Source organism: Haliotis rufescens, unplaced genomic scaffold, assembly GCF_023055435.1.
Source record: "Haliotis rufescens isolate VD_foot unplaced genomic scaffold, xgHalRufe1.0.p SCAF_17, whole genome shotgun sequence".
NCBI lineage: Eukaryota > Metazoa > Mollusca > Gastropoda > Lepetellida > Haliotidae > Haliotis > Haliotis rufescens.
The window spans coordinates 10363174-10390987 of record NW_025963857.1 but is presented as its reverse complement, the minus strand read 5'-3'; the positions used below and the strand labels follow the sequence as shown (position 1 = coordinate 10390987).

The following is a 27814-nucleotide window of genomic DNA, read 5'->3' as shown; positions in this document are numbered from 1 at the left end:
AAGTTCCAAGCTCATGTGGAATCAGTAACTTTATTTGGGGTCAAAATAACTACCGATAGTCCTTCTAGATTTCCATTCATGAACCTGAGGACTGACTGAAAGGTCATGTCATGACCCTAACCCAATTTGAAAATGTTCTCAAAAAGCGTGTACCAGATTTTCCACTTGACAATGGTACATGCGTTTGGAATTCCAATTTCGGCATTTACGTTTAAAAACACAAATTTGACATCAAAATGTCTCAACCATCTTGACAGAATTTCCTGGCAGTGACAGACCTGTACTAGCATGTGAAACATTCAAGCCACTGTTTCCCAGTTTGACACATGTCAGTCAAAATAAGAGCCAATTCCAGAAAATTGATTTTCTTAGCAAAACATTGTTACATTGATTTAATCCCTCCATGAGGGCCAACAGACCAGACACAGACACCAATGTCTCAGTTCCTCACAACCGTGGAAACACCATCAAAGCCAGATACAGAGAGCACTGTGAGCCTCCTTTTCAGATTCTTAGTGAAAGCATATGTCCTTTTATATAGGAGTCTGTGCTATTTTGGTACATAGATGTCCCATTCTGTTGTGTTAAGTCAGGCTCTGCGAGGTGAGGTGAGGTGAAATGGGGTTTAACGTCGCGTCCAAGATTATTGCACTTATAATAGGGACATGCATGCATGGCTGCTTGTACTAGTCCGGACTGATGCCGATTTATAGTGCTAGCTCACTGAGATACCATGCCGCAGTATAACATGAATACCCCACTCAGACAAAGTATACTGACTCCGAGCCTACCAGTCCTTGTTTTAGCCCCTTAATGCCGAGCGCCAGACAGGGTAACAACAAGTACCATCTTTTAACGTCTTTTGGTATGATGCAGCCCGGGATCGAACCCTGGACCTTCAGCTGTCGGGGTGGCTGCTCTACCACTAGACCACTGAGGCAGTCGCTACAATGTGTGAAGCCCATTGCTAGTGTCCCACGCCATGATAGTGCTAGAATATGGGTAAAAGCAGTGCAATACCATACTCACTCACACTCCATAAATTTAGTCATTTTACATAAACCACTAGCACTACCTATGGACCAATTCCATACCACCATTCTGTTTCTAGTTAGGCCAAGTGATCTTGAAGGCAAAATCTGTTCTTAATATTTTATGCTCTTGAATGGACATTCTACATATACTGTATTCACTGTATAGAGCACCCAACTCCAATAAGCACCTCCTTGCCATCTTCTAGACCAATTTGTAAGTAATATTAATAAGGGTCGTTACGGCTCACTCGCTTATTCGGTGAATCGAACTGTATCCATTCATGAATTGAATTCGTTGCCACTAGAATCGAATATTTATGAATATGCAATCATGTGCATTTACATACCCTGTACCTAAAAACATCCATAAGAACATATGACATGCATAGATTTCTTCAAAGACAACACTCATATAATATTTAATTTGACAGGAATGTGGTCACTGGTCGTTGTCCCATTTGAGCATTTATACTAGTACCTGGGCAACTGTAGTATATAAATGTATAATATATATACACTGTAATTAACAAACCATGTCAAATAATTTATGTTGTTAATGTTTCACTGAATATAACAAATAATACATCAACTGCTGACTTGTTATTGTATTCATGAATTCATATTCATAGTCATAACCCTATATTCGTGATACGAATCGTATTTGCCTCATAGGGTATTCAATGCAGCCCTAATAAGCACCCCTATAGAGAGTGAGTGAGTGAGTTTGGTTTTACGCCCCTTTTAGCAATATTCCTGCAATATCACGGCAGGGGACATCAGTAATGGGCTTCACACATCGTACCAATGTTGGGAATCGAACCCGGGTCTTCCGCGTGACAAGCGAACGCTTTAACCACTAGGCTACACCCCCCTACAAAGACAGACAGTTTAGTGACAGTTTGTATTTTCAGAGAAGCAGAGATGTGCAAATAACTGCCTAGTAACAATTATCAAAAAAGGTTAAGTTTCATCGACATTTGAACTTTCTACTGCTTGATCTATGAAAATAAAATTAACTCGTTTATGGTTTTAATAAGCACTCCTTCATGCCAATTTGCTAAGCGCACAGGGTGCTTATTATAGCGAATATGGTATTTAAACATCATAAAACTACAATATCAATATTTTAAGGATTATAAAGAAATTATCCTGATGCTATTCTGTTTTTCTATAGCAATTAGTAATATATCAAAATGTCAAAACCAGAGAATAACCAGTCTCGATCATCAGCTAAAACAGATTCCATTGGGTGCAAAGGTCAAACAGCAGTGAAAACCACAGTGAAAACCACAATGAAAACCACAGTGAAAACAACATGAATGGATGTCATGTGTCTCGTGGTACATCAGTATCACAGAATATGGTTGTAATGGCTCTGTCACAATAACAATATTACTCCAAATTTTGCATTAATACCCTAAAACTGCCTATAGAAATTGTGAACATTTAGACAAGTTTCATCATTATTTGTGATCCTAACTGAAATAAGTTATCATTAAATACTACAAATATTATGAAACATGAAGATTGTGTTTTCATAATGATCCGGTACAGGTGCCCTGTATTTCATAATACACACCCTATTATGTCTCCTGGTTAAATCTGTTAAGTGTATTTGTCCTTGAGGTAACAACCTTTTATATATAAACTCTCTTGATTCTACAACCTAAAAAACTGTTTAATTCACAAGCACTATGTACTTTACTTTCCTAACATCGCCAATATTGAATTTCACTCATGCAAAACATTTCTTGGTCTTGCATTAAACAATATTTCTTGGAAGTACTCAAACATACTTCATTAAACAAACTACATTTGCATTTCTAGAAGTATAAATATTCAAAATGCCCTTTCATCCTACAAATCGACCCAAACAGCATCTTCGCCAGTATTGTGATGTATTCTGGCAATGTTATTTTCTCCTCAAACTGTTGTTATAACAGCGAAGAGAACAGAGTGCACATCATCGAAAAGCAAAACCTGCAACACCATTACAGAAGACTATTGATCTGCTGCAAGACGAATGTTGAAACCGATTCCACAGAGGTAGCATCATCGAGCAGAAACACATCCTTTCAGCATAAATAACAGTACAGAAATGATTTTTAATACAACACAAATAGGCCTAAATTGCATTCATCACAAGAGAGAAAAAAACAACAGATCAAAGTGTTTTCATCTTCCAACTATTGCAAGCAGAGAGTCGCCTTCTCCTTTCTGTCAGAATAACTAAAAGAGAATACACATAAAAAAGTCTAATAGCCTACTAAATCAAAACACTGAAAAGATATTTAGAAACATGTCAATCTTGAAGATCAAAGCATCCACATAGAGAATGGCCCATTAGCCTTAATTACTAAACACCTCTGTCCTCAAAAAAAGGAGCCTGCTTGCTGTGTTAGGGAGTGAGACAGTGATTGGCCTGAGAGGCCTATGGTTTTATGGCCCTACTTGACAGAACCTTGGCAAATTGGATGTGACACAGGGGTCAGTGGGCTTTGTGTGGTCACTGGATTGTGACCAATGTCATACAGAACATGCAGTGGTCATATAAACAGAGCTTTAGTTCCCACAGATGTGTGTACATGTCTGTTGTATTGGACATATGTCCGCTACTTCCTCAGCAAACATCAACACAATGCCGACTTCACACCAATAATACCATGTTTAATCTCAGTAATGCACACTCGAGACTAACATAAATCAAGGCCATGAATTTGAATGTTGTTACACACCCTTTTCCTGTTTTTCAAATTTACTTCAATAATGTTTCTATTTATTTTGAATTTCTAGCTTAATGCTGTATCCCTCTTTGAATCAATCATGGCTATTTGTTAAACAGCCTTTTTCTGATTAATAAACAAATTCGAAACTTTGTGTTTGTTTTGAATTTCTTGTTTTGTCTACTACTGTAGGCCTCTGGTCACCCCTTTTACTGATTGAACAAGCCAGACAACTGTCTGCGTGGGACAAAACATTAACAGAATGTGATGATATTGTATGAAAGCTGTTGTTTGCTTTAAAGTAATGAGGTCTAACTCAGCAAATTTCCAGGGTTCAAAGACATGAAGGGTATCACGATCAATGCAGTTGTAAGAACTGTCTAAAATCTTTGTTCTGCTATATTGGCTATCAAATATCGTAAGTATTATGCTGAACAAAACTAGAGGATAAAATATTCAAAAATGATGTGTTAAATAAAAGCAACAAAACCCTTTTCATATTCAGAAGACATTAGACATCAGAAGACTGCACAATTCAGAGTTTGCCGTGACATGGGAATGGCAGAAGTTTTTATAAAATGTCATTATCTGGATCTAAGAGTGCACTGTGACCATTGTTGCCAGATCTCAGGGGTGAGGTGAGGTGAAATTGGGTTCAATGTCGGGTCCAAGATTATTGCACTTACATAGCGACGTGCTTGCACATGTGTGTGTGTGTGCGTGTGCGTGTGCGTGTGCGTGTGTGTGTGTGTGTGTGTGTGTGTGATATCATGGAGATACCATGCCTCAGTTTAACATGAATACCCCACTCAGATACAGTATACTGACTCCGAGCCGACCAGTCCTTGTTTTAGCGCCTTAATCCCGAGCGCCAGACAGGGTAACAACAAGTACCACCTTTTAACGTCTTTTGGTATGACGCGGCCGGGTATCGAACCCCGGACCTTCCGCTCTCCGGGCAGACTCTACCACTGGACCACGGAGGCTGTCGCAAGATCTCAGTACACTCTGTGGCAAGATCTCAGTACACTCTGTGGCAATATCTTATCTCTGACCTCATCGATTCTTCTGTTTTTCAAAGAGAGACAGCAATAGTGATTGTCTTTGTTCAGAAATATGTGGCCTCCTAATCTTCTGATTTCATAATTGTCAGATGGTTCCAGGGACCAAAGTGAAACAATTATTACCATAATCAAAATAACAGTGACTGACCCTAGTCTAAGAGTAATGGACTCTTATTGTCGCCAATATCTCAGCAATGCTAAGGCTTCACACACCAACAAGGACATATTTTCCATGTAGGTATTAAACTCTGGTGAGAATTTTAAGCGAACCCCTTATCCACTTGACTAACCTACCTCCCAATAAACTGCAGCCCTGAATCAGGTCTCTGCCACAGCCGGCTGTTGTATGATGGCTGTCATTTGCTGTTGTACAGCTGTTGTGAGGCTGTCATATGGCTATTGTCCAGCAGGTGACTGTCAGGGGATAATTAATAAGGAAATGCATATCGGTTCCATATCTGAGCAGGACAATCAATACCAAGAGGCATCAAGGCTTTGATTTCCGCTCAGCTAACTGTCTTGTGTGTGATGGGCAGGCCAAGATGAGTGGTTGACCACATATCGGTCATATTGGACACTCCATAGCGACAATAGAGACTGACCATCTCGGCAAACAAGATGGCAGCACTGAGTGGTCATATTGACCAAGGATCATACGTTCACTCAAGACTCTGATGAAGCTGATTAGTCATATCATTTAGATTCATCACATGAAAACTACAACAAAATATGAGCAATTCTTGTTAGAAACAGATTTAATTTGTTGGAATAGCCTCATTTGTATCAAAATGGTAACAGTTTATCTACAGAACATACACTTAATGATGATTATGAATAACGAATGTATCACTGTCTTCAATGCATTGACAAAGGCCAGGCTCCGTTCCATAACGTGATCTCAGCGCAATGACTGTCCTAATTCCATGTTAATGTGTAGGACTTACGATCATCTTTCGAGCTAAGATCACTTTAAAGAATGAGGCCTAGGACATTGTAATAGAAGAACCTATCATTTCGGAAACTTCCAAATACTTTTAGTGAGTGAGTGAGTTGGGTTTTACGCCGCTTTTAACAGTATTCCAGTTATATCGCGGCATGTCAGCTTAATGTGGGAGGAAAGCCCGGAGTGATGCAGGTCTCAGACGTTTACCACTTCGGTGAAACCCACGAGCACGGGTATGGTGCTGACAAACCTAGTAACATAATCGGGGCGAACCGGGATTCAAACCCACAATCATAGGTTTCTGGCGTGCCCAAGGGATGCAACTCTGCACAGCGAATCGCGGCGCCTTAGACGACTGGGCCACCCGTGCCCCGCCAAATACTTTTAAGTCAGCAGAATATATCATTATACTAAGAACTGAACTTTTTAAAAAGCACGGAGACATCCTTGAAAAATGAAATATGATACAAAAGTAAGTAAGTAAGTACTGTTGTACTGTTGTTTATTTGCCTCTTTCATAATAGGTAGATACTTGTTCACTATCAATTGAATAACTTTGCAAAATGTACGTAATAGCTATTGGCGATTTCATCTGTGGTATACATATTATATTTGTGGTATACATATTATATTTGTGGTATACATATTATATTTGTGGATTATATTGTTATATGTAAAGATCGTGGAGTTTATGAAGGACGATAAACCTTAAACATTCAATTGAAAACTTATGATTGGAAATAGTAACATGCATAAATTCTTTAAATAAAGGCAACATTGGTGTATAATAATAACTTCCAATAACTAAATAACTTTCGGGAAGTTGTAATCTATAGGACTGTCATTCAGGCGATGTTTCTGAAATAAATGAAAGTGTATCCCGTGGATAAGCCGACCCCTTTCTATAGAATCTTTTTTCTGGTCCTCAAAATTCGGCTTATCTGCAGACATATACGATATTCCAGCCATCACAGCGCAGAAGAAACGGATTTGACATATAGTATAGACACGAGAGGACTTCAAACCGTTTGAGGTGGCAAGCTAAAGGTTTAAACCAATCGGCAACCACCACCCCTCTTATATATACTGACAAGATAGAAGTTCACTAAAATATCTATCATGTACCTTTATTTCTACTTGAAAGAACCAGAATGACGTTTACGTATTCCACGGGAATGACTCAAAGATAACATGATTGAAGTCCTATTCATGATAATGATAGAATTGGGACTTGCTTCATATGGAATGAAAACATCTATCATGCTTATATATTCCATGTGCATTAACTCTGTCATATAGTGTTTACAAAACTATTCTCCATGGACGAAGTCGTCCTCCGCTGGCCGCCACGTCCATTTACCAAACAAAGGTCAGTGCAATAAAACACTGGCATCACATTATCTGCATTGCCCAACTTATCAAATGGCATCCAGTCCCGTTGTCATTAAGGTTGTGGCGGGGCCTAATTCCGTCAAATATGCATAGATATTGCTGGAGTAATGCTTATAGTAGCCCTATTAACACTGGGACATTGGTTCCACGGACTACAGTGCCCCCTGGGAGAAGATATCAATCATGATGAATTGATGGTCATTAATGAACAAGAGTTGTAAAGATGTGATGAAGATCGCCACAGGTCAACCTGGATTGGCCGATATTCTATTGACTTCCGTATAATTGATGAGATAGCAATTACTGACATTCAGTCCCGTTGTACTTATGCTGTAAGTGCTTGCCAGGGATGAATAAACAAAGGATTCTCCTGGTCCTCCAGCTTACTGGGAGGACATTGTCCTGGTCCTCCAGCTTACTGGGACATTGTAAGACATATTAAATCCAGGACCTTCTGAAACCAGACACGTAATCCAGCAATACCTGGGATGTTTTAGAACATTTCTTTTCCCCAGTGAGTGAGTTGAGTGTCATGCCACTTTGAACAGTATTTCAGTAATATCCCGACGTGTCAGATTGGTTTGGAAGAAAGCCCCAAGTGGCGCAGGTCTCAAGATTTTTACCACTAAGGTGAAAGCCACGAGCGGGTAATTGGAACTGAGAAACCTAGAACAATCAGGTATTGTGATTCAAACCCATGACGGTTGTTCAAGAGATCTTCAAATCTTCAAATCCCCCAAATCAGGTGGGGGAGTGAGTTTAGTTTGATGTCTTTTTCGCAATATTACAACTTTATCATGGCAGGGTTTGGGGATGGGCAAACTGACCAATGATTTTATGAAATGTAATACTCAGTATAGGATTAGACCAGCAAGGCTTTTGATCTGTCAAGCTAGAGACTGAATGTTATCAAATCCCATCCCGAAAATCCAAGGCAGAAATGTCTTTTATTCTGTTAATTCCATGGTGATCAAAGCATCAACTCTAAGCTCACTTAACTAATAGGGCTGCTGGCCGAACTAAATAAACAATTACAAAATAATTCCCAATACACATAAACCAGAAAATCCTGGCTCCATTAATCTTTAGAGTCAAAACATCCTGAGGGTTCAGACTCTTATTAATAAAACACAACCAATTGCCTTTTTTGCTGTCTCATCCTTACAATGTTATATTCCCATCTCCAGTTTGTGAGAATCTTACGAACTCCCATTCTTCTCATTTCAACAACAGAAAGCTACTTTATCTTGAAGATGAAACATCTCCATGCAAAGGGAACCTTGAAAGTAATCAGTTTTAGCAGGGTTAAATCAATGCCTTAAAATTAGCCATGGGAGCACAGCCAAATAATCAGAACCAACATGGTGAACAGATAACGGCAGGAACTGGTAACAGGAAGGGCTAAGCTAATATTTGAGGTGAGATCAGCGACAAGAGAGAGGAAGTCTCTCCCAGAATGCATTGGCACAAAGCACTGAAATTTCCATGTAATTAATACAGACATTGATTCACACATGGTCTGAAAGAATGAAGCCATACAATCGGAACTTACCAGACGAACAAAATGGGGGATTGATAACAATCAGGGGTCTTACAGTGTGGGTTTAATAAGCTTGATTATTATACTCAATACATACCAATATACAATATCTTTTGTTTTTGTTTGTTGTTCAATGCCATACTCAGCAATATTCCATCTATATGATGGCGGTGTGGGAATAATCTACTATGGACCAAACAATCAAGTGATTGACATCATGAGCATCGATCTACACATTTGGGATACGATGACATGCATTAACCTCTTATGACAAGCATGGGTTCCTGAAGACCAATTCTAACATAGATCTTCACTGATAATAGCTTATTTGAAATAGGTTTCTGAAGTTTCCAAAATATCCCCTTTGTTGCAGAACAGTCCCCAGTCGCCTAGTGAAAGACTCTGATAACTGACTTTTAGGTGGTCACAACGTGCTACTGGCACCCATATCGGGATTCGAACCCGGGTCTTCGGCGTGACGAGTGAATGCTTAAACCACTAGGCTACCCGACCGCCCCTTGATACAAAAGCAACCCCTCTAGGATTACTCATTTGACATAGAAACGAACATAGAACTCGTATGGTAGTTTTTGGTGTTTCACGTTTAAGATCATTGCACTTATATGATGATGTGCATGTAACAACAAATACAATCTTCTATATTCTTTTGGTATTACATGACCAGGGGATGGAACAACCCACCCTCTTCTCCCTGCATGCTCCAGCCACTAGACCACGGAGGGGTTCCAGATTCATAGAAGTAGCCAACAAGGGTAAGTCAATGGATGGCCAGTTTGAGAAATATTTTGTGTGAAATCCAATGCGTTTGGTTAATTGGTGTTTCAGCTAAACAAGATAACCCTACATCGTCTAATCAAAGATGTAATGACATGCCTGATCCATTTTTGGTAAGTAAATGATTTTTTCATAAAAAAAGGAGAAGATAGACAAAATACAAACAAACAAGCATTCCTGGTCGGATGTGTAGATTACCTTACTCACTTGTCTAACTGATTGTTTAAACTGTTGTCTCAGGTTCTTTTTCCAGCATTGTTTTCTCCACCATACAGTGAAGCAGGTCTTCCCAACGCACTCTACACATCATCATAAAGCTAAACACACACTCATGACAAGTATGCTATTTCATAATCCCTCGTTACTTAACCAGAATATTTCAATGAAATGATCATCCTTTCACTAACTACTCCATCATGACATCAATAGGTTCATCAATAATAAAAGCAGTGGTCCAGCAGATGTCCAGCTGTGTAACGGTTACCTGTGCAGGCAGGTTAATTACAGGTAACTCAAGCACCTGTACCTGTGAGATGCAGGCTCGTGTCGCCAACTGTTTTCCACCTGTCTGACCTGAAGCACACTCCGGGAGCAGCACACATCACCACGGTTCACTGATCACAAGTTACTTGACCTTTCACCTCTGACCTGGCACAAGTTCAAAAACAAGAGCCAGAGCACCAAACCCAGAACACAAAACCTGGATAAACACACAACCTGGATAAACACAAAACCTGGATAAACACACAACCTGGATAAACACAAAACCTGGATAAACACACAACCTGGATAAACACAAAACCTGGATAAACACACAACCTGGATAAACACACAACCTGGATAAACACAAAACCTGGATAAACTCACCAGTTTTGACAAATCTTGATTTAATCATGTACCGTATTTTCTCTAGGCAGGGCAGGGTCAAGGGCTAATGTTTTGAAACAACAACAACGACCACATTTCCCAAAGCATTCATATCGCTACAAATGTCAACAGTCTATGTTAAATTATGATCATCATAACGCTATGTTCGTCTTGTGGAACAGGGCCCAGGCCTCTAATAAGGAGCAGGTGAGCTACAGCTAATGATTTCTCCCCATTACATTTTTAAATCATTTTCTTTTTCAAAACTAAGACATCCCTTCTGGTCACTGTTGGTCAGACAGGAATAAGGGGAGGGCTCATAAACGGGAAAGGTCTGAAAGTAAACTAAACTAAAAAAGACTGTGGCCTGTTTCATTGACATGGCAAGCGTCAAGTTTATATGTACCGTATTTCGAAATTACTGATATTAGCTATGTACCCTAACACATCAAAGAATATCATTACAGGCTCATGTCAATGTTGGTATCTACGACTCATTCACGGCAGCAGATACCCACGCTCTTTAACTCATTAAATATACTGCTCCACTATTGACAGGGATATATTTATCTTTCTATGACACTGAAAACTGATTCTCAAAATATGTCAAGTACATATTTAAATAGAATGACATTTGCTTATCCCTATCAAAAGTTGAGAAGTATATTGTTGGTAATTCATATATATCGGTACTGAGTATGCGTGGCTCAGCATCATCTGTGTGTACAGTGCCTCTCCATCACAGTGACACACAAATTGGAATCTAAAGCCATCTTCATATATCCGATCACTCATCTCGGATATCAAACTTGCTGCCTCATCAGTATCGGTTCCCGTCTTCCGAGTGTCTGTCTACAGGGCTTAGATGGGTAATAAACCCTCACTCCAACATGGCTACATTTTAGTTTTTGGAAACATATTAGGTAGCAATTTAGGTTTCCATGGTAACAGAAAATTCAAACTTACTTATGCAAGTTCAAACAAAAAAGCTATTTAATTTATAATTCTTACATCATATATGTGCATTGCTCTCAAGCAACAATTAGCTCAAATCATTAGCAATACCAGAGTTGACAAGATTAATCTGTCCATGCCATTAACAACATTCATATGAAAAAATCAGGCGTTCTTTCACTTCTTTTGAGCAGTTTACATTTGTTGTAATTAGCAACACTGCACTTGACGATGGAAACTCATCCAAACCAATTGTCCTTACATCAGTTAGGTATCTCCCCAACAATACCCCACCTAGACTTGTATAAGTCTCTAAGTCAATAATTATTAGTTTAAATCATAAGTTCGAGATTGTAAATAATAAGAAATAGTTGCCATGATGGGAGACTGGAGTGTCTAGACTTGCCTATTAGGAGGATAGAATTACTACACATCCATGGACTTTTCTTTCAGTACAGCCTTGGAGCAAGGCTATACCCCTGTCCAAACTTGAGGAAATTTATCCAACATTGAATTTTTAAACGTTCCATCACAGAAACCAAGCACAGAAATGACAACCATGAGAATATAATCCATGTCTTGTCTGCTTGGCCGCCATTGTGCACACACACCGATTAATGGTTGACTAAACAGATTGATCTACTGGGACACAATAGCCTTCCCTAATCCACCTCCCTCGCGGCTGTATGGGGTGTAGATGTTACACAACATTATAACAAGTGTTTAGTTACAGGCCACTTGTGTTCAGTGTGGGACATCTGTCCAGCCCAGCAGGGCTTATTAGCTGACCTGTTACAATGATCCCAGGGACATATGTTTGATTTAATGACACACATTTGAACTTGAGATGGGAGGTTGTTTGATGATAATACCCAATTTACACATCATTAATACTACATACACTATCCTTACAACTGAAAAAATGTCATTAAATTCACTGTGTGAAAAGGTTATGTTTATAAGATTATCTTAGTAAACATACTTATTAGGTCTTTTTTTATGCATTGTTACTCTTTTTTCAAATATTGTTTTTATATTTAAAAACATTTCTTTCTATGCTGGACTTGTTTCTTTGCTAAAAAAGTTGTAATGCTAAATGTAGAAGTCAGTGTTGTTAGGAAACCCTAAGGTTCTTGAGGTTTACTTATGTCTAACATTAGGGTTATGAGAAGGAAACAATGACTTTCATCCTGATTTTTTAATATATAAATATTTATATCATGACTTTACAATAACTTGTCAAAAATCATTAAACACACATTCACACGCTCCTGACATAAAAATATTTACTGTCTCGCGAATAGAAACAGTTACAAAATAGTGTTGGGTGATCTTTCATCTCTTACAGCATGTTTGACTGGCCCAAAGGCTGCATGAATCTATCTGCTTCCAAGGAAGGCTTTGTTCAACATATATCGATAGTGCCCTCTGTCCCCCCATCCATCACCCCCCACCCCCCTCATCTGGAGCCCTGCCTGGGGGATACAGTGCATAACACCTGTCTATTGACAGATGCTGATTGGTTAATGTTTTAAACAGTGTTGATATCGCCTGAAATATATCATGCCTCAATTACATCATGGTTGCAAGAGGTGGCACTCCAGACATAAAGGCTAATTCACTCACATTGTGCGTATTCGGGCCAAGTGTTTGTCCAGGTGTCAAAATTGCATTATATCATTGTGTTGTAGAAATGTAAAACGTTTTATGAAGATGATAAACGATGTGTTAGTGACCCCATGATACTAGGCAAGCAGGTGATAAAGACGATCATCCTACACCTCTGATAAAAAGACCTGGTAATAAAGACCAAACTTGAAAGCCATGCAATTTAATCGTAAAAATTTCAGATATATAGCTCTACTGTAATGTGAATATTCCTGCAATAACCAGACACATTTGATGGGAAATTAACTGGAATATTTCCTTTAAAAATAAATATTATCAATTTCTAATTTCTTAATGCATAAACATGGAGTGAATGCATATATGCCTCTGGTTGGCACTGTGTAGAGGGGGATCCGGGCTATCTGTGGTCGTTGACAGTAACAGCGTCCCCCACAACAGCTGTTCCTGCTAACACCTGCTTGGTGGAACCGCCCACAACACCTCATACATTACCATGCTTGTAGCAAATATACTGTCACTTAACCTTCACACAAATATCAGCTTAGATCAACATTATTAGCTCATAAAATAAGATCAAAAGAACTTAATTCCAGCTATTACAATCTTGATGTTACTTTTGAAAAATGAGTCTCATAAAGACTGGTCTTTTTGGCTCGAATCTCAAATGATAATTCTTGAGTATGCTCCAAAGACGTAACCCTTTCTTGTATCAGATCGGTACAGGTGTTCACAAAAAACATGAGGGGAGGTCGGTGTTATAACCCAAAGAGGGAAACTTCAGATATATACATGTTATCACATAGATAATAAGGCACAGATCGGATAAACACATATTGTTACATAGATAGATAAATCTCAGATGTACTGGTGTTAAAACATAAAAAGGCCCAGGTTGGAAAGAATGGTGTTCTACCAAGGGTATTGTATGTCTGTGTTATTCTACACAGGAAGGCACAGATCTGATATACTGCTGTTGTTACACACAAATCGTCACAAATTGTATCAGGGTTTTACCTTGACTTACAAAAGTAGTGAGTGAGTGATTTGGGTTAAACGCCGCTTTTAACAGTATTACAGTCATATCACAGCGTGTCAGCTTAATGGTGTTCTAACAAGGGTACTGTATATCTGTGTTATTCTCCACAGGAAGGCACAGATCTGATATACTGCTGTTGTTACACACAAATAGTCACAAATTGTATTTTAACTTGACTTACAAAAGTAGTGAGTGAGTGAGTTGGGTTGAACGCCGCTTTTAACAGTATTCCAGTCATATCACAGCATGTCAGCTTAATGTGGGAGGAAAGCCCGAAGTGATGCAGGTCTCAGACGTTTACCACTTCGGTGAAACCCACGAGCACAGGTATGGTGCTGACAAACCTAGAAACATAAACGGGGCGAACCGGGATTCCATACAAAAGTAGGGGTCCCCAATAATTAATTGTAAGGGTCCTTGCAGGCAATGTGAGGGTCCTGTAAAGTAACAAGATGGTGTTGTGTACTGGACATTTTGATAATTACTTTAGAGCCTGGAATGAATCAATGATCATGTGGACAGTTGTCATGATTGATGGATGAAATGACAGACATAACTTGCCTTAATGCTCTGTAGGTACAATGAATAGTATTAGTATATTCTTTTTCTACGTCCAATCTCAACATTTGTGCGTACTGTTCCCACATTTGTGCGTCACATAAAATCTTGTGTTTATACTGGCGTTATTCTCCAAGGAAAAGTAAAGGGTCAGATATCCAAGCATTATTATATTCAGAGTAAGGTATAAATGGGGCTATACTTGGTGTATTAAACAGAGTAGAGGTTGAATCGAATGTAGACCAGGCCTTTTGTGCGCCTTGTACTAATTTAACCAATGTTGTATCTGACAGTTGGAATTTGCTTCTTTTGAATTTAAAATATAAATAAATAAATGCCTGCCTCATATCAAAGATTTATGGCATTTCTGCCTTTCATTAATTTACAAACATAGAACTCGTTTATGCGATAAGATAAAGCTGAAGATGGAACAAGAAGATACAATAATTTTATTCCCAAATCAAACACTTTTTGTTTGATAAAACTATTAGCTTTTTACCCAGACATATGCTCACAGAGCATTAAAACATTAAATGACATGGAGGATGGCCAGTAATGAGTCCCTGATATATACAAGTTGTCTGGCGCGTGGCCCAATGTAAGCAGTCGGCGTATTCTTCTCCTTTGAGCAGGTGCACAGGTAGAGGAAGACAGTCCCATATATGGCCATAATAGCTACATCCATTTACTTCCAAACATAAAACTACCATTACATACTCTGTCTATGCCACAAACCTACTCAAGCGAACAAAGTAGAAGCAATTATGACAATTTAGACCAATTTCTTACATTTCTCTTCCAGATGTACAGTGCAGAGATAATGACCCTATCTGGGGCTACAATGGCTGACATTTCCTCAACATGATTGAATTCAACCATTAAGTTAGAGCAGTATCCCATCCACAGACATTTGACAAGTCTTCCTCCTTCGCTCCATCTGTCATCTACATGATCTCCTTGCATCCTTCTCTCTATCTCTCATCTACGGTCTCTTTCCATCCACCTGTCATCTATATTTTGTCCTTCCATCAATCTTTACACTCATCTGTCATCTATATTTTATCAATCTGTCATTTACATTCTCGTCCCTTCCATCTCTCATTTACATTCTCGTCCCTTCCATTTCTCACCTACATTCTTGTCCCATGTCTCTCACCTACATTCTCGTCCCTTCCATCCCTCACCTACATTCTCGTCCCATGTGTCTCTCATCTACATTCTTGTCCCATGTCTCTCATCTATATTCTCGTCCCATGTCTCTCACCTACATTCTCGTACCATGTGTCTCTCATCTACATTCTTGTCCCATGTCTCTCATCTACATTCTTGTCCCATGTCTCTCATCTACATTCTTGTCCCATGTCTCTCACCTACATTCTCGTCCCTTCCATCTCTCACCTACATTCTCGTCCCTTCCATCTCTCACCTACATTCTCGTACCATGTGTCTCTCATCTACATTCTTGTCCCATATGTCTCTCATCTACATTCTCGTCCCATATGTCTCTCATCTACATTCTTGTCCCATGTCTCTCATCTACATTCTCATCCCATGTCTCTCATCTACATTCTTGTCCCATGTCTCTCACCTACATTCTCATCCCATGTCTCTCATCTACATTCTTGTCCCATGTCTCTCACCTACATTCTCGTACCATGTGTCTCTCATCTACATTCTTGTCCCATATGTCTCTCATCTACATTCTCATCCCATGTCTCTCTTCTACATTCTTGTCCCATGTCTCTCACCTACATTCTCGTACCATGTGTCTCTCATCTACATTCTTGTCCCATATGTCTCTCATCTACATTCTCATCCCATGTCTCTCATCTACATTCTTGTCCCATGTCTCTCATCTACATTCTCGTCCCATGTCTCTCATCTACATTCTCGTCCCATGTCTCTCATCTACATTCTCGTCCCATGTCTCTCATCTACATTCTCGTCCCATGTCTCTCATCTACATTCTTGTCCCATGTCTCTCATCTACATTCTCGTCCCTCCCAATCCAGTCATCCTCCTGTTTGCATCCCTCTCGTCACTGTTACTGTCGAATCCCCTCCTTTCACACATCCAACACCACCAACATGCCCTGCTACTACCGACACCCATATATCAATGATGCCCTCCCAATCCAGTCATCCCTCCTTGCTTGCATCCCTCTCGTCACTGTTACTGTCGAATCCCCTCCTTTCACACGTCCAACACCACCAACATACCCTCCTACTACCGACACCCATATATCAGTGATGCCCTCGGAAACCAGTCATCCCTCCTTGTTTATGCATCCCTCTCGACACCGTCGAATCCCCTCCTTTCACACATCAAACACCACCAACATGCCCTCCTACTACTGACACCCATATATCAGTGATGCATTCCCCTCAAAAACTCCTCACTAAATCTCTTACTTGCCTTTCAAAACCTTCACCTGTCATGGGAATGTTTTGGGGCATATATTTGCAAATTAACATTTTTTTAAATCTTTCCATCATATGTTTCTAGGTATGCCCCAAGTGTAAAATCGGCACCTCTGGAAGCGGTCATTAAATCATCATCATCATCATCATCATCATCATCATTGTTCCAGCCTGGGCCAAACAATAGTCTACTCGCCCAAATATGGCTCCTGGCATAATTTTCAATGCATTTTAGTGTCAACATATGGACTATTATTAGCTGAGCAAATTGTAGTTTAATAGACTTGGTCTTGGACTACCATTTAGAGTCCCAGACTGTTGTTCAACCTGTCCGTTCAGATACCATCCCCTACTGACAGAAATGAATCTGAATTGTAAACCAATGTCATTCCTCCCCCTCCTAAAAACATTCAGACACTCCCTTCTTCCCTCCCTCCCTCCTTCCCTCCCCCCTCCTCCTCCCCTACTAGAATCTCCCTCAGTCCTTCCACCCCAACCCCTCTTTTCTCTCAGCCACTAAGGGGGATGAACTTGTAAACTGCAATCTGTATTATCAGTAAGACCTGGCCAAGATGTCTGCTGGAGTGAGGGAACTGGCAGCTGAAAGGGCCCTTGTCACACACACAATGAGAACTGACATCAGCCACTGGGATCAGATTTATTGGTCCAAAGATCACACTTAGTCACAGATATGTGAAAAATGTCATCAGTTTTCACAAATAGGTTAATCCAGCTTGAAGGGTATCAGATGATGCTTCACTATCAAAACATCTGGTTTTCATTTTTTTTATAAGATATCAAAAGAAAAAGGGTGAAGGAGAGAAAAACTAAAATTTAGGCCATTACAAACATGTCAACCAAGTTGTGGATCTTTTCTTTCAATTTATAATCCAAACTCAACAGAAAAATGACAGAAGACAATGATGAGTCTATTGTCATGTAAGAGTGAAGTTTGTGATTAATTGATAATGAAGTCAAAGACCCACAAACAAAACAGAACATCGACATTCTCGAGCCAGCATTATTTCCGCAGCATTACAACATTGTGTAAACAATGAAGTCTAGACCATGTCAAACAGTCACTGAAGGCAGGGGCAGCTGTCCACAACATCAGAATGACACACCACGACACATCTCAGAGTTGGACCACCAGATCCCCACTTCAGTCAGCTCAAACAAATGTGACTTACCCAGAACCCCACAGCTCCAAAGCATGAAAACCATAAACACTAGCACTTGATGTACACTAAAGCCCTATAGTGTTTGATGTACACTACAGCCCCATAGTGAGTGAGTGAGTGAGTTAGTGAGTGAGTGAGTGAGTATGGTTTTACGCAGCTTTTAGCAATATTCCAGCAATATCATGGCTTAGTGTTTGATGTACACTATAGACTTAGTGTTTGATATACACTATGACCCTATAGTGTTTGGTGGACACTACAGACTTAGTGTTTGATGTACACTACAGACTTAGTGTTTGATGTACTCTACAGACTTAGTGTTTGATGTACACTACAGACTTAGTGTTTGATATACTATACAGCTCTATAGTGTTTGATGTACACTACAGCCCTATAGTGTTTGATGTACACTACAGTACTTTAGTGTTGGATGTTGTTGCAAACTGAAGCACTTTCAACACAAAAGGCTTTTACACGACTCACAAATGTGCATCCAGTACCCACACAATGGATGCAGACATTTTTTTACTGCATCCCGAGGGACGCCCAATAATATTCATCGCACCTACAGTGCACCAAGAGCAGTTATGGGTTTCTACTATTTCATCCATCAATCATGACCACTGTCTACATCATCATTGATTCATTCCCGGGTCTGGAGCAGTTATCAAGATGTACAGTACACTACACCATTTCATTACTTTACAGGACCCTCCTATTGCCTGCATGGACCCTTAAAATGAATTATTGGGGACTTCCACTTTTGTAAGTCAATGTAAAACCTCATTATTTCTGTATGTTGTGTCATTTTTTTGTAAATAGAGGCATGTATTGTCATATTAAATAGCTGTATTTGTCTCAAATCTTGACATAAATGATCCTGCTCGACATCAACAACTGTTTACTGTTGTTTCAGAAAACAACACTGAATACTTAAAGAGCTATTACAAGTTCTCAACATAAGCATAACATTTCAAACACACACATTTCTGATTCATAATCATATTGTTTCCAGGTAATGTCAATAAATAGCATGAAATAACATAGATAACATATCAGTGAGGATAATAAAATTTCCCACTGTGAAATACTCTGGAACACCCCGAGTGCTAAACAAGCAGTATAGGTAGTGGGCCTTGCAGTGATGTAGCACACAGTGTTAAATCCTGTATCACACGCCTGTCTGTGGACTGCATCTATGTTCCACAAGGTAAATACAAACACTATCCCATTTATCAATAGACTGTATATAGATAGGACAAATGTTCATGTAAAACTCTAGTGTACAACAATGTTGACAAAGCTCACTGGGTACTTACAGCATCCATGGTCACCAGTGTCTGGGTACACAGATCCCTGATCATAATGAGTCGAGTAGCCGTAGGGTAATCCAATATATTGTCCAGTCACACAAGTGACCACAAAGTCAGCTCAGTCCAGTCCTCTCACTCTCACTGACCATACATGACCACAGCGGTCAATCCCGATCTCACCTGAGTGTCCAAAGTGTTGATCACTAACGATAGAAGGTGTACGGCTCCAGAGCTTAGATGACAGATGTTGACAATCGGCGATGCTAGTACTACTGAGCTACAGGCCATACGACAGCAGTCAGCCTTGCATTGTTCTCACCAGTGGTAGAAGCGGTCTATTAGGCTCCCTTCAATAGCCCCTTTTACTGCAGGGGGACTCAGGGAGTCGGCGAGCCAATCAAAGACTTCCTCTAGCGAGAATGCTGCTGTATTGATGGAAAGCCAGAGTTGAAGATGTATAACAAACACTCTTCACTTGAGGACATCCTACACTGTAGTACTGCCCGTCAACAAAGTTCAACTGGGGATACCACTATGTTGTAACATGTAGGCGGCGTCCTTGTCATGTTTATCTCTGGAATAGCATGATAACATGGGCCACTGAAGCGTGACTATATCTAGTCATGTTGTGTAGCTTCCGTAGCAAGATAAATGATGTATTTTTGCATAATGTGCCACTATTACCACACAGTAAATGATGTGAATGCATTTTTGGTGAAAATTTCATTTTTCTTTTTTTTAAAGGTACAAAACAGCATGACATATCAGTATTCATGTGACTTTGGGTGTTTGGCTATAGAACACAGGTTTATATAAAGAGATGATTTCTAAAATGGACAAGAAATATTGTACCTAATTGTATTTGAAATTGTATGAAATGTACATATAATGTACCTCTCTGAACTTTGGAAAAATATTGCTTAAAAATATCAAACACAGTTAACGAGTTAGCCTTCAGATCAGCTGCATGTTTTAGAGTGGATATCACAGAATTTGAAAACCCAGTTGATTACTGAATTAGATGAGAAATGTTGTATGTGATACAGACTGCATGACATATATCATTTGATATATCACCATCCTACATTTCACCTCTAGGTAAATGACCGGAGAGGAATCAACCTTTATTACAAAAATTAATAAATGAATCAGAAAAACCTGACTCACTTGTGACGCATCTGATGTATTGATACACTGGCCATAAACATCAACACTTTAAAGCTGGGAGAGGTGACTTAGCTCCTCAAAATCTCAATAAAAAAAATGGAGGTGATGCTTGGGAATTTTTTCAAAAAACAATAAATATTATTTTGAGGTGCAGCATATGTGCAACTCAAGTTTTATCCTCTAGATAACAATATGATGCAAATATTTTACAATTATTCAAATTATTCAACAACAAAAATCCAACTACTGTTATTCCCTCCCATGTGACAAACACTTCAAAAAGAAGAAGCCAAAGACATAATGGGGGATCAGGAATTTATCTGGACATGCTCAAAGGCTGATGTTCGGAGGCAATACCAGTAACAAATTTCAACATTAGAATTATACATTTCCTATTTCAAGCTAAAATAGTTATAACTCATGTTATGGCTTTGTGAGGTGACTTGTATTTCACTGCTAACAGGAATATACAAAGAAAGAGGATATAATGCTTTGTTTTACATTATTGCATCGGATGCTATGTCAGTATTCAATGTTAAAATACCTCTGAGTTTTGGATAAACAAGAACTTTAAAATAAATCCTTATTATGAACAAAATAATGAGTGAGTGAGTGAGTGAGTGAGTGAGTGAGTGAGTGAGTGAGTGGAGTTAAGGCCACTTTGAACAGTATTCAAGTTCTATCATGGTGTGTATCAGATCGGTACAGGTGTTCACAAAAAACATGAGGGGAGGTCGGTGGTATAACCCAGAGAGGGAAACTTCAGATATATACATGTTATCACATAGATAATAAGGCACAGATCGGATAAACACATATTGTTACATAGATAGATAAATCTCAGATGTACTGGTGTTAAAACATAAAAAGGCCCAGGTTGGAAAGAATGGTGTTCTAACAAGGGTACTGTATATCTGTGTTATTCTACACAGGAAGACACAGATCTGATATACTGTTGTTATTACACACAAATAGTCACAAATGGTATCAGGGTTTTACCTTGACTTACAAAAGTAGTGAGTGAGTTGGGTTAAACGCCGCTTTTAACAGTTTTACAGTCATATCACGGCATGTCAGCTTAATGTGGGAGGAAAGCCCGAAGTGATGCAGGTCTCAGACGTTTACCACTTTGGTGAAACCCACGAGCACGAGCAAATCTCTGGTAATATTGGGAAACCAATGTAGGAAGTACTGGGAACACATTCAGTATTTTGATAATTTAACTGTTGTCAGACACTGCAGTTGTTTCATTCCGACTGAATGAGTTCGGACAAGGGAGCTGTTCAGTTGTCGCTGCTTTACAACATGGAGTGGGCATGTTGTGTCTGTTTCAATACAGTGTTGTTGCATGATTTATCTGAACCACTCCTGTTAATAGCTGCCACACAACTCTTGATCAATACAGTAAGAGACGGTCATAAACTGTGCATTAACACTTTTAGCATCTAAAACGGCTGATCATATACATTACAGCCCTGAATGAAAGCTGAAACTAATCACAATCACTAGTTTCTGTACAATAGGCCCTGGTGTTTGGATTCATTGGATTTATCTCATCTTTTTTATTAATACCTACAGGTGATAGGGTAGCCTAGTGGTTAAAGCGCTCGCTCCGGGTTTAAGACCCGGGTTTAATTCCCCACATGGGTACAATGTATGAAGCCAATTTCTGGTGTCCCCTGCTGTGATATTGCTGATATATTGCTAAAAGCATAAAAACATACCGGGTACTCACTCGCTCACTCACTCAGCTTTTTTTGGTTTGTTTGTTGTTCAACGCTGCACTCAGCAATATTCCAGCTATATGACGGCGGTCTGTTAATAATCAAGTCTGGACCAGACAATCCAGTGATTGACATCATGAGCATCGATCCACGCAATTGGGATACGATGACATGCATCAACCAAGTAGAACGAGCCTGACCACCCGATCCCAATAGTCGCCTCTTACGACAAGCACAGTCGCCTTTTACGGCAAGCATGGGTTGCTGAAGACCTATTCTACCCCGGATCTTCACGGGTCTCACTCACTTAGTTTTAATACCTACAGAATTGTTTTTGTTTAAATATTTACAAAAACTAAATCAATTCAAACCAAAATTTACAATCAAACAATGACAAATAATTAGTTTTTTAAAAAGCTATGCAAATTTACACAGTTTGCACACTAGATTTTACGTTTATTCTCCATAAGTCAATTCGTAAAAGTGACAGTTGAAAGGTTGACAAACATATGCCATGAATGAGGACTCTTGGCGAAATGATGCTACAATGGGGAGCAATTCTATACCTTCCCACCAGACCTTGTCACCTGGTTAATGAGACATTGTGTCATCAAAGGTGGTGAAAGATCAAATAATAATAATTTGAATATGTCCAATAAGTCGGTGAATATGTCATGATTGCAAAACAGCAATCTCCCAGTAATACAGTCCGCATTCTCCACTAGTAGTCCAAGAAAGACCTCATTACCAATGTATTATATCATGGAACCATCTGCTTTTCAAAGTGAAATCCCTCCCCCTAATTTCCCCATTCCCTCTTGAGGGCTTGTGGTGCTGTATGCACAGTGTCAGAAATGACTTTGCCCACACAGCAAGTAGGCTACACAACAACCTACCCCGGGGAAAATGTTACCTGGCCTGTCGTGGGGTAACAGTTACCCTAGGCAAGGATCAGTCCCCATATTTAATTGCATCAGTGGGGCTACACTTGAGGAGGGTCTAGAAAACATGAAATCTGAAATGCAAATGTGGTGTGACACTGATGAATGTACACATAGGCAGGTGGGCTTGCCAGTTATTGATATGAAATGTCATATTCACCCAACAACTGAATTGGGGATATGTGGCAATATAAATTAAATCTGTATTGGCTGAAAGAAAAAAAAGAAAAAAATAATTTAAAGGATTTATAGATTTGAGAAATGGGATTTTTTTCCATGACATGAAAAATATGACAATGGCTGTCACAGACAGTTCAAAAGTGACAGTATAATGTCTTTTTCAATATACAATGAAAGTATTATTAGAGCAAGCAAATAGAGAGCTCTTGTATTGTATGCTGACTTGAGAACACGTTACATAGGTGATGAATAATTGACACACCTTGCCAGTGGGGTTGACTAGCAGAGATCATCACCTTGCCAGTGGGGTTGACTAGAAGAGATCATCACCTTGCCAGTGGGGTTGGCTAGCAGAGATCATCACCTTGCCAGTGGGGTTGACTAGAAGAGATCATCACCTTGCCAGTGGGGTTGACTAGAAGAGATCATCACCTTGCCAGTGGGGTTGACTAGTAGAGATCATCACCTTGCCAGTAGGGTTGACTAGCAGAGATCATCACCTTGCCAGTGGGGTTGACTAGCAGAGATCATCACCTTGCCAGTGGGGTTGACTAATGAAGATCATCGCCATGCCAGTGGGGTTGACTGATGAAAATCATTACCATGCCAGTGGGGTTGACTAATGAAGATCATCGCCATGCCAGTGGGGTTGACTGATGAAAATCATTACCATGCCAGTGGGGTTGACTAATGAAGATCATCGCCATGCCAGTGGGGTTGACTGATGAAGATCATCGCCATGCCAGTGGGGTTGGCTAATGAAGATCATCCCCATGCCAGTGGGGTTGGCTGATGAAGATCATCGTCATACCAGTGGGGTTGACTGATGAAGATCATCCCCATGCCAGTGGGGTTGGCTGATGAAGATCATCGTCATACCAGTGGGGTTGGCTAATGAAGATCATCCCCATGCCAGTGGGGTTGGCTAATGAAGATCATCCCCATGCCAGTGGGGTTGGCTGATGAAGATCATCGTCATACCAGTGGGGTTGGCTAATGAAGATCATCGCCATGCAAGTGGGGTTGACTAGTAGAGATCATCACCTTGCCAGTGGGGTTGGCTAATGAAGATCATCCCCATGCCAGTGGGGTTGGCTGATGAAGATCATCGTCATACCAGTGGGGTTGGCTAATGAAGATCATCGCCATGCCAGTGGGGTTGACTGATGAAGATCATCGTCATACCAGTGGGGTTGGCTGATGAAGATCATCATCATACCAGTGGGGTTGGCTAATGAAGATCATCGCCATGCCAGTGGGGTTGACTGATGAAGATCATCGCCATGCCAGTGGGGTTGGCTAATGAAGATCATCCCCATGCCAGTGGGGTTGGCTGATGAAGATCATCGTCATACCAGTGGGGTTGACTGATGAAGATCATCCCCATGCCAGTGGGGTTGGCTGATGAAGATCATCGTCATACCAGTGGGGTTGGCTAATGAAGATCATCCCCATGCCAGTGGGGTTGGCTAATGAAGATCATCCCCATGCCAGTGGGGTTGGCTGATGAAGATCATCGTCATACCAGTGGGGTTGGCTAATGAAGATCATCGCCATGCAAGTGGGGTTGACTAGCAGAGATCATCACCTTGCCAGTGGGGTTGGCTAATGAAGATCATTGCCATGCCAGTGGGGTTGGCTGATGAAGATCATCGTCATACCAGTGGGGTTGGCTAATGAAGATCATCGCCATGCCAGTGGGGTTGACTGATGAAGATCATCGCCATGCCAGTGTGGTTGGCTAATGAAGATCATCGCCATGCCAGTGGGGTTGACTGATGAAGATCATCGCCATGCCAGTGGGGTTGACTGATGAAGATCATCGCCATGCCAGTGTGGTTGGCTAATGAAGATCATTGTCATGCCAGTGGGGTTGACTGATGAAGATCATCGCCATGCAAGTGGGGTTGGCTGATGAAGATCATTGTCATACCAGTGGGGTTGGCTAATGAAGATCATCGCCATGCCAGTGTGGTTAACCAATATAGATCACCTCTCAGCCAATGTGTTCAATGATGACCATTACATCCTAAACAATTATATAATGTCACTGAACATAAAGATGTTGTTGCCAGGATTTTAGAGAATTTAGTGAGATCAGCATTTTCTGGTTGTTTAATAAAGAATGACATTCAAATTACATATTTGTGACCTGACAAAAGATATCGATGTTTTCCCGTTCCCCGCGGTGACATAAACATGGCCCTTCACAAGATAAACCACACATTCTCTACATTTCACATTTAGTCTTGGCTGAAGTCTTCTATTCTCTAACAAAAAATCTAAATTATGCATTCTGAATTTTGGCAAATTGAACATACTGAGAGTTTCTGGTTAACTGAAATATCTGTGACTTTAAGTCTCGTAAATCTGTTATCTTCGTCATTTGGCTTTTAATGCAACAATCAGCGATATTCCTCCAATATGACAGCCTGTCAATAATCAAGACAAGACAGGCAGACAAACCAGTGATTGATAATATGAGCAAATGATCCATATGCAGTACAATGACTCATATTTAACCAAGTCACTGGGCCTGACCACCCGATTCATTTAGTCCCAAGCATATATGTTGCCGCTTCATTTAGTCCCAAACATGTATGTTGCCATTTCATTTTGTCACACGCATATATGTTGCCATTTCATTTTGTCACAAGCATATATGTTGCCATTTCATTTTGTCACAAGCATATATGTTGAAGCTTCATTTTGTCACAAGCATATATGTTGTCGATTCATTCAGTCCCAACCATATATGTTGCCGGTTCATTTTGTCACAAGCATATATGTTGAAGCTTCATTTTGTCACAAGCATATATGATGCCGATTCATTTTGTCAAAAGCATATATGTTGAAGCTTCATTTTGTCACAAGCATATATGTTGCCGGTTCATCTTGTCACAAGCATATATGTTGCCGGTTCATTTTGTCGCAAGCATATATCTTGCCGATTCATTTAGTTGCAAGCATATATGTTGCAGATTCATTTAGTTGCAAGCATATATGTTGCCGATTCATTTAGTCACAAGCATATATGTTGCCAGTTCATCTTGTCACAAGCATATATGTTGCCGGTTCATTTAGTTGCAAGCATATATGTTGCAGATTCATTTAGTTGCAAGCATATATGTTGCAGATTCATTTAGTTGCAAGCATATATGTTGAAGCTTCATTTAGTCACAAGCATATATGTTGTCGATTCATTCAGTCCCAAACATATATGTTGCCGGTTCATTTTGTCACAAGCATATATGATGCCGATTCATTTTGTCACAAGCATATATGTTGCCGATTCATTTTGTCACAAGCATATATGTTGAAGCTTCATTTTGTCACAAGCATATATGTTGCCGGTTCATCTTGTCACAAGCATATATGTTGCCGGTTCATTTTGTCGCAAGCATATATAGTACCAGTTCATTTAGTTGCAAGCATATATCTTGCCAATTCATTTAGTTGCAAGCATATATGTTGCCGGTTCATCTTGTCACAAGCATATATGTTGCCGGTTCATTTTGTTGCAAGCATATATGTTGAAGCTTCATTTTGTCACAAGCATATATGATGCCGATTCATTTTGTCACAAGCATATATGTTGAAGCTTCATTTTGTCACAAGCATATATGTTGCCGGTTCATCTTGTCACAAGCATATATGTTGAAGCTTCATTTTGTCGCAAGCATATATAGTACCGGTTCATTTAGTTGCAAGCATATATCTTGCCGATTCATTTAGTTGCAAGCATATATGTTGCAGATTCATTTAGTTGCAAGCATATATGTTGCCGATTCATTTAGTCGCAAGCATATATGTTGCCAGTTCATTTAGTTACAAGCATATTTGCTGCCGATTCATTTAGTCACAAGCATATATGTTGCTGATTCATTCAGTCGCAAGCATGTATGTTGCCGGTTCATTTAGTTACAAGCATATTTGCTGCCGATTCATTTAGTCACAAGCATATATGTTGCTGATTCATTCAGTCGCAAGCATATATGTTGCTGTTGAGCAATTCAAAACCAGAACCCCCAAAGGGTCAACCACAGTGTATAATCAACAGCCCTCAGCAGTGGAGGATTTCTCTGGTTCGATATATTTCCCATATGAATCCATCAAAGATCGCAAGCTGTTGTTTTAAATATTTTCAGCTCAACATCAATCTCCAAGCATGAGCAATACAAACTCTGGCAAATAGAAAGGTAGACTTAATCACCTGGAAAATTAATTCCTTTCAAGTATTAAATTTAAAACTGCAAAAGGCTTTTTCAAGAATTAATTTGAAATGAATTTTCATATAAAACAAGAAAATGAATTGAATTCAAAGAAATTCCAAAATAACGATTATCTTTAAAC

The 27814-nt window shown here is 39.7% G+C and overlaps 1 protein-coding gene across 5 annotated transcripts in view; it reads right to left on the bottom strand.

Annotated features, from left to right (window-relative positions):
- Window positions 1–27814, bottom strand: part of LOC124149856 (TOX high mobility group box family member 4-like) — a 170522-nt gene that overhangs the window by 22804 nt on the left and 119904 nt on the right. Inside the window, exon 1 of one of the 5 annotated variants that reach the window (XM_046524335.2) lies at window positions 19456–19994. The exons of the other annotated variants lie outside the window; for them this stretch is intronic. Coding sequence (XP_046380291.1) covers window positions 19456–19500 — 45 coding nt within the window. The 5' untranslated portion in view covers window positions 19501–19994. Of the gene's footprint in view, window positions 1–19455; window positions 19995–27814 lie in introns of those variants that run through there. 5 annotated transcript variants of the gene reach the window in all.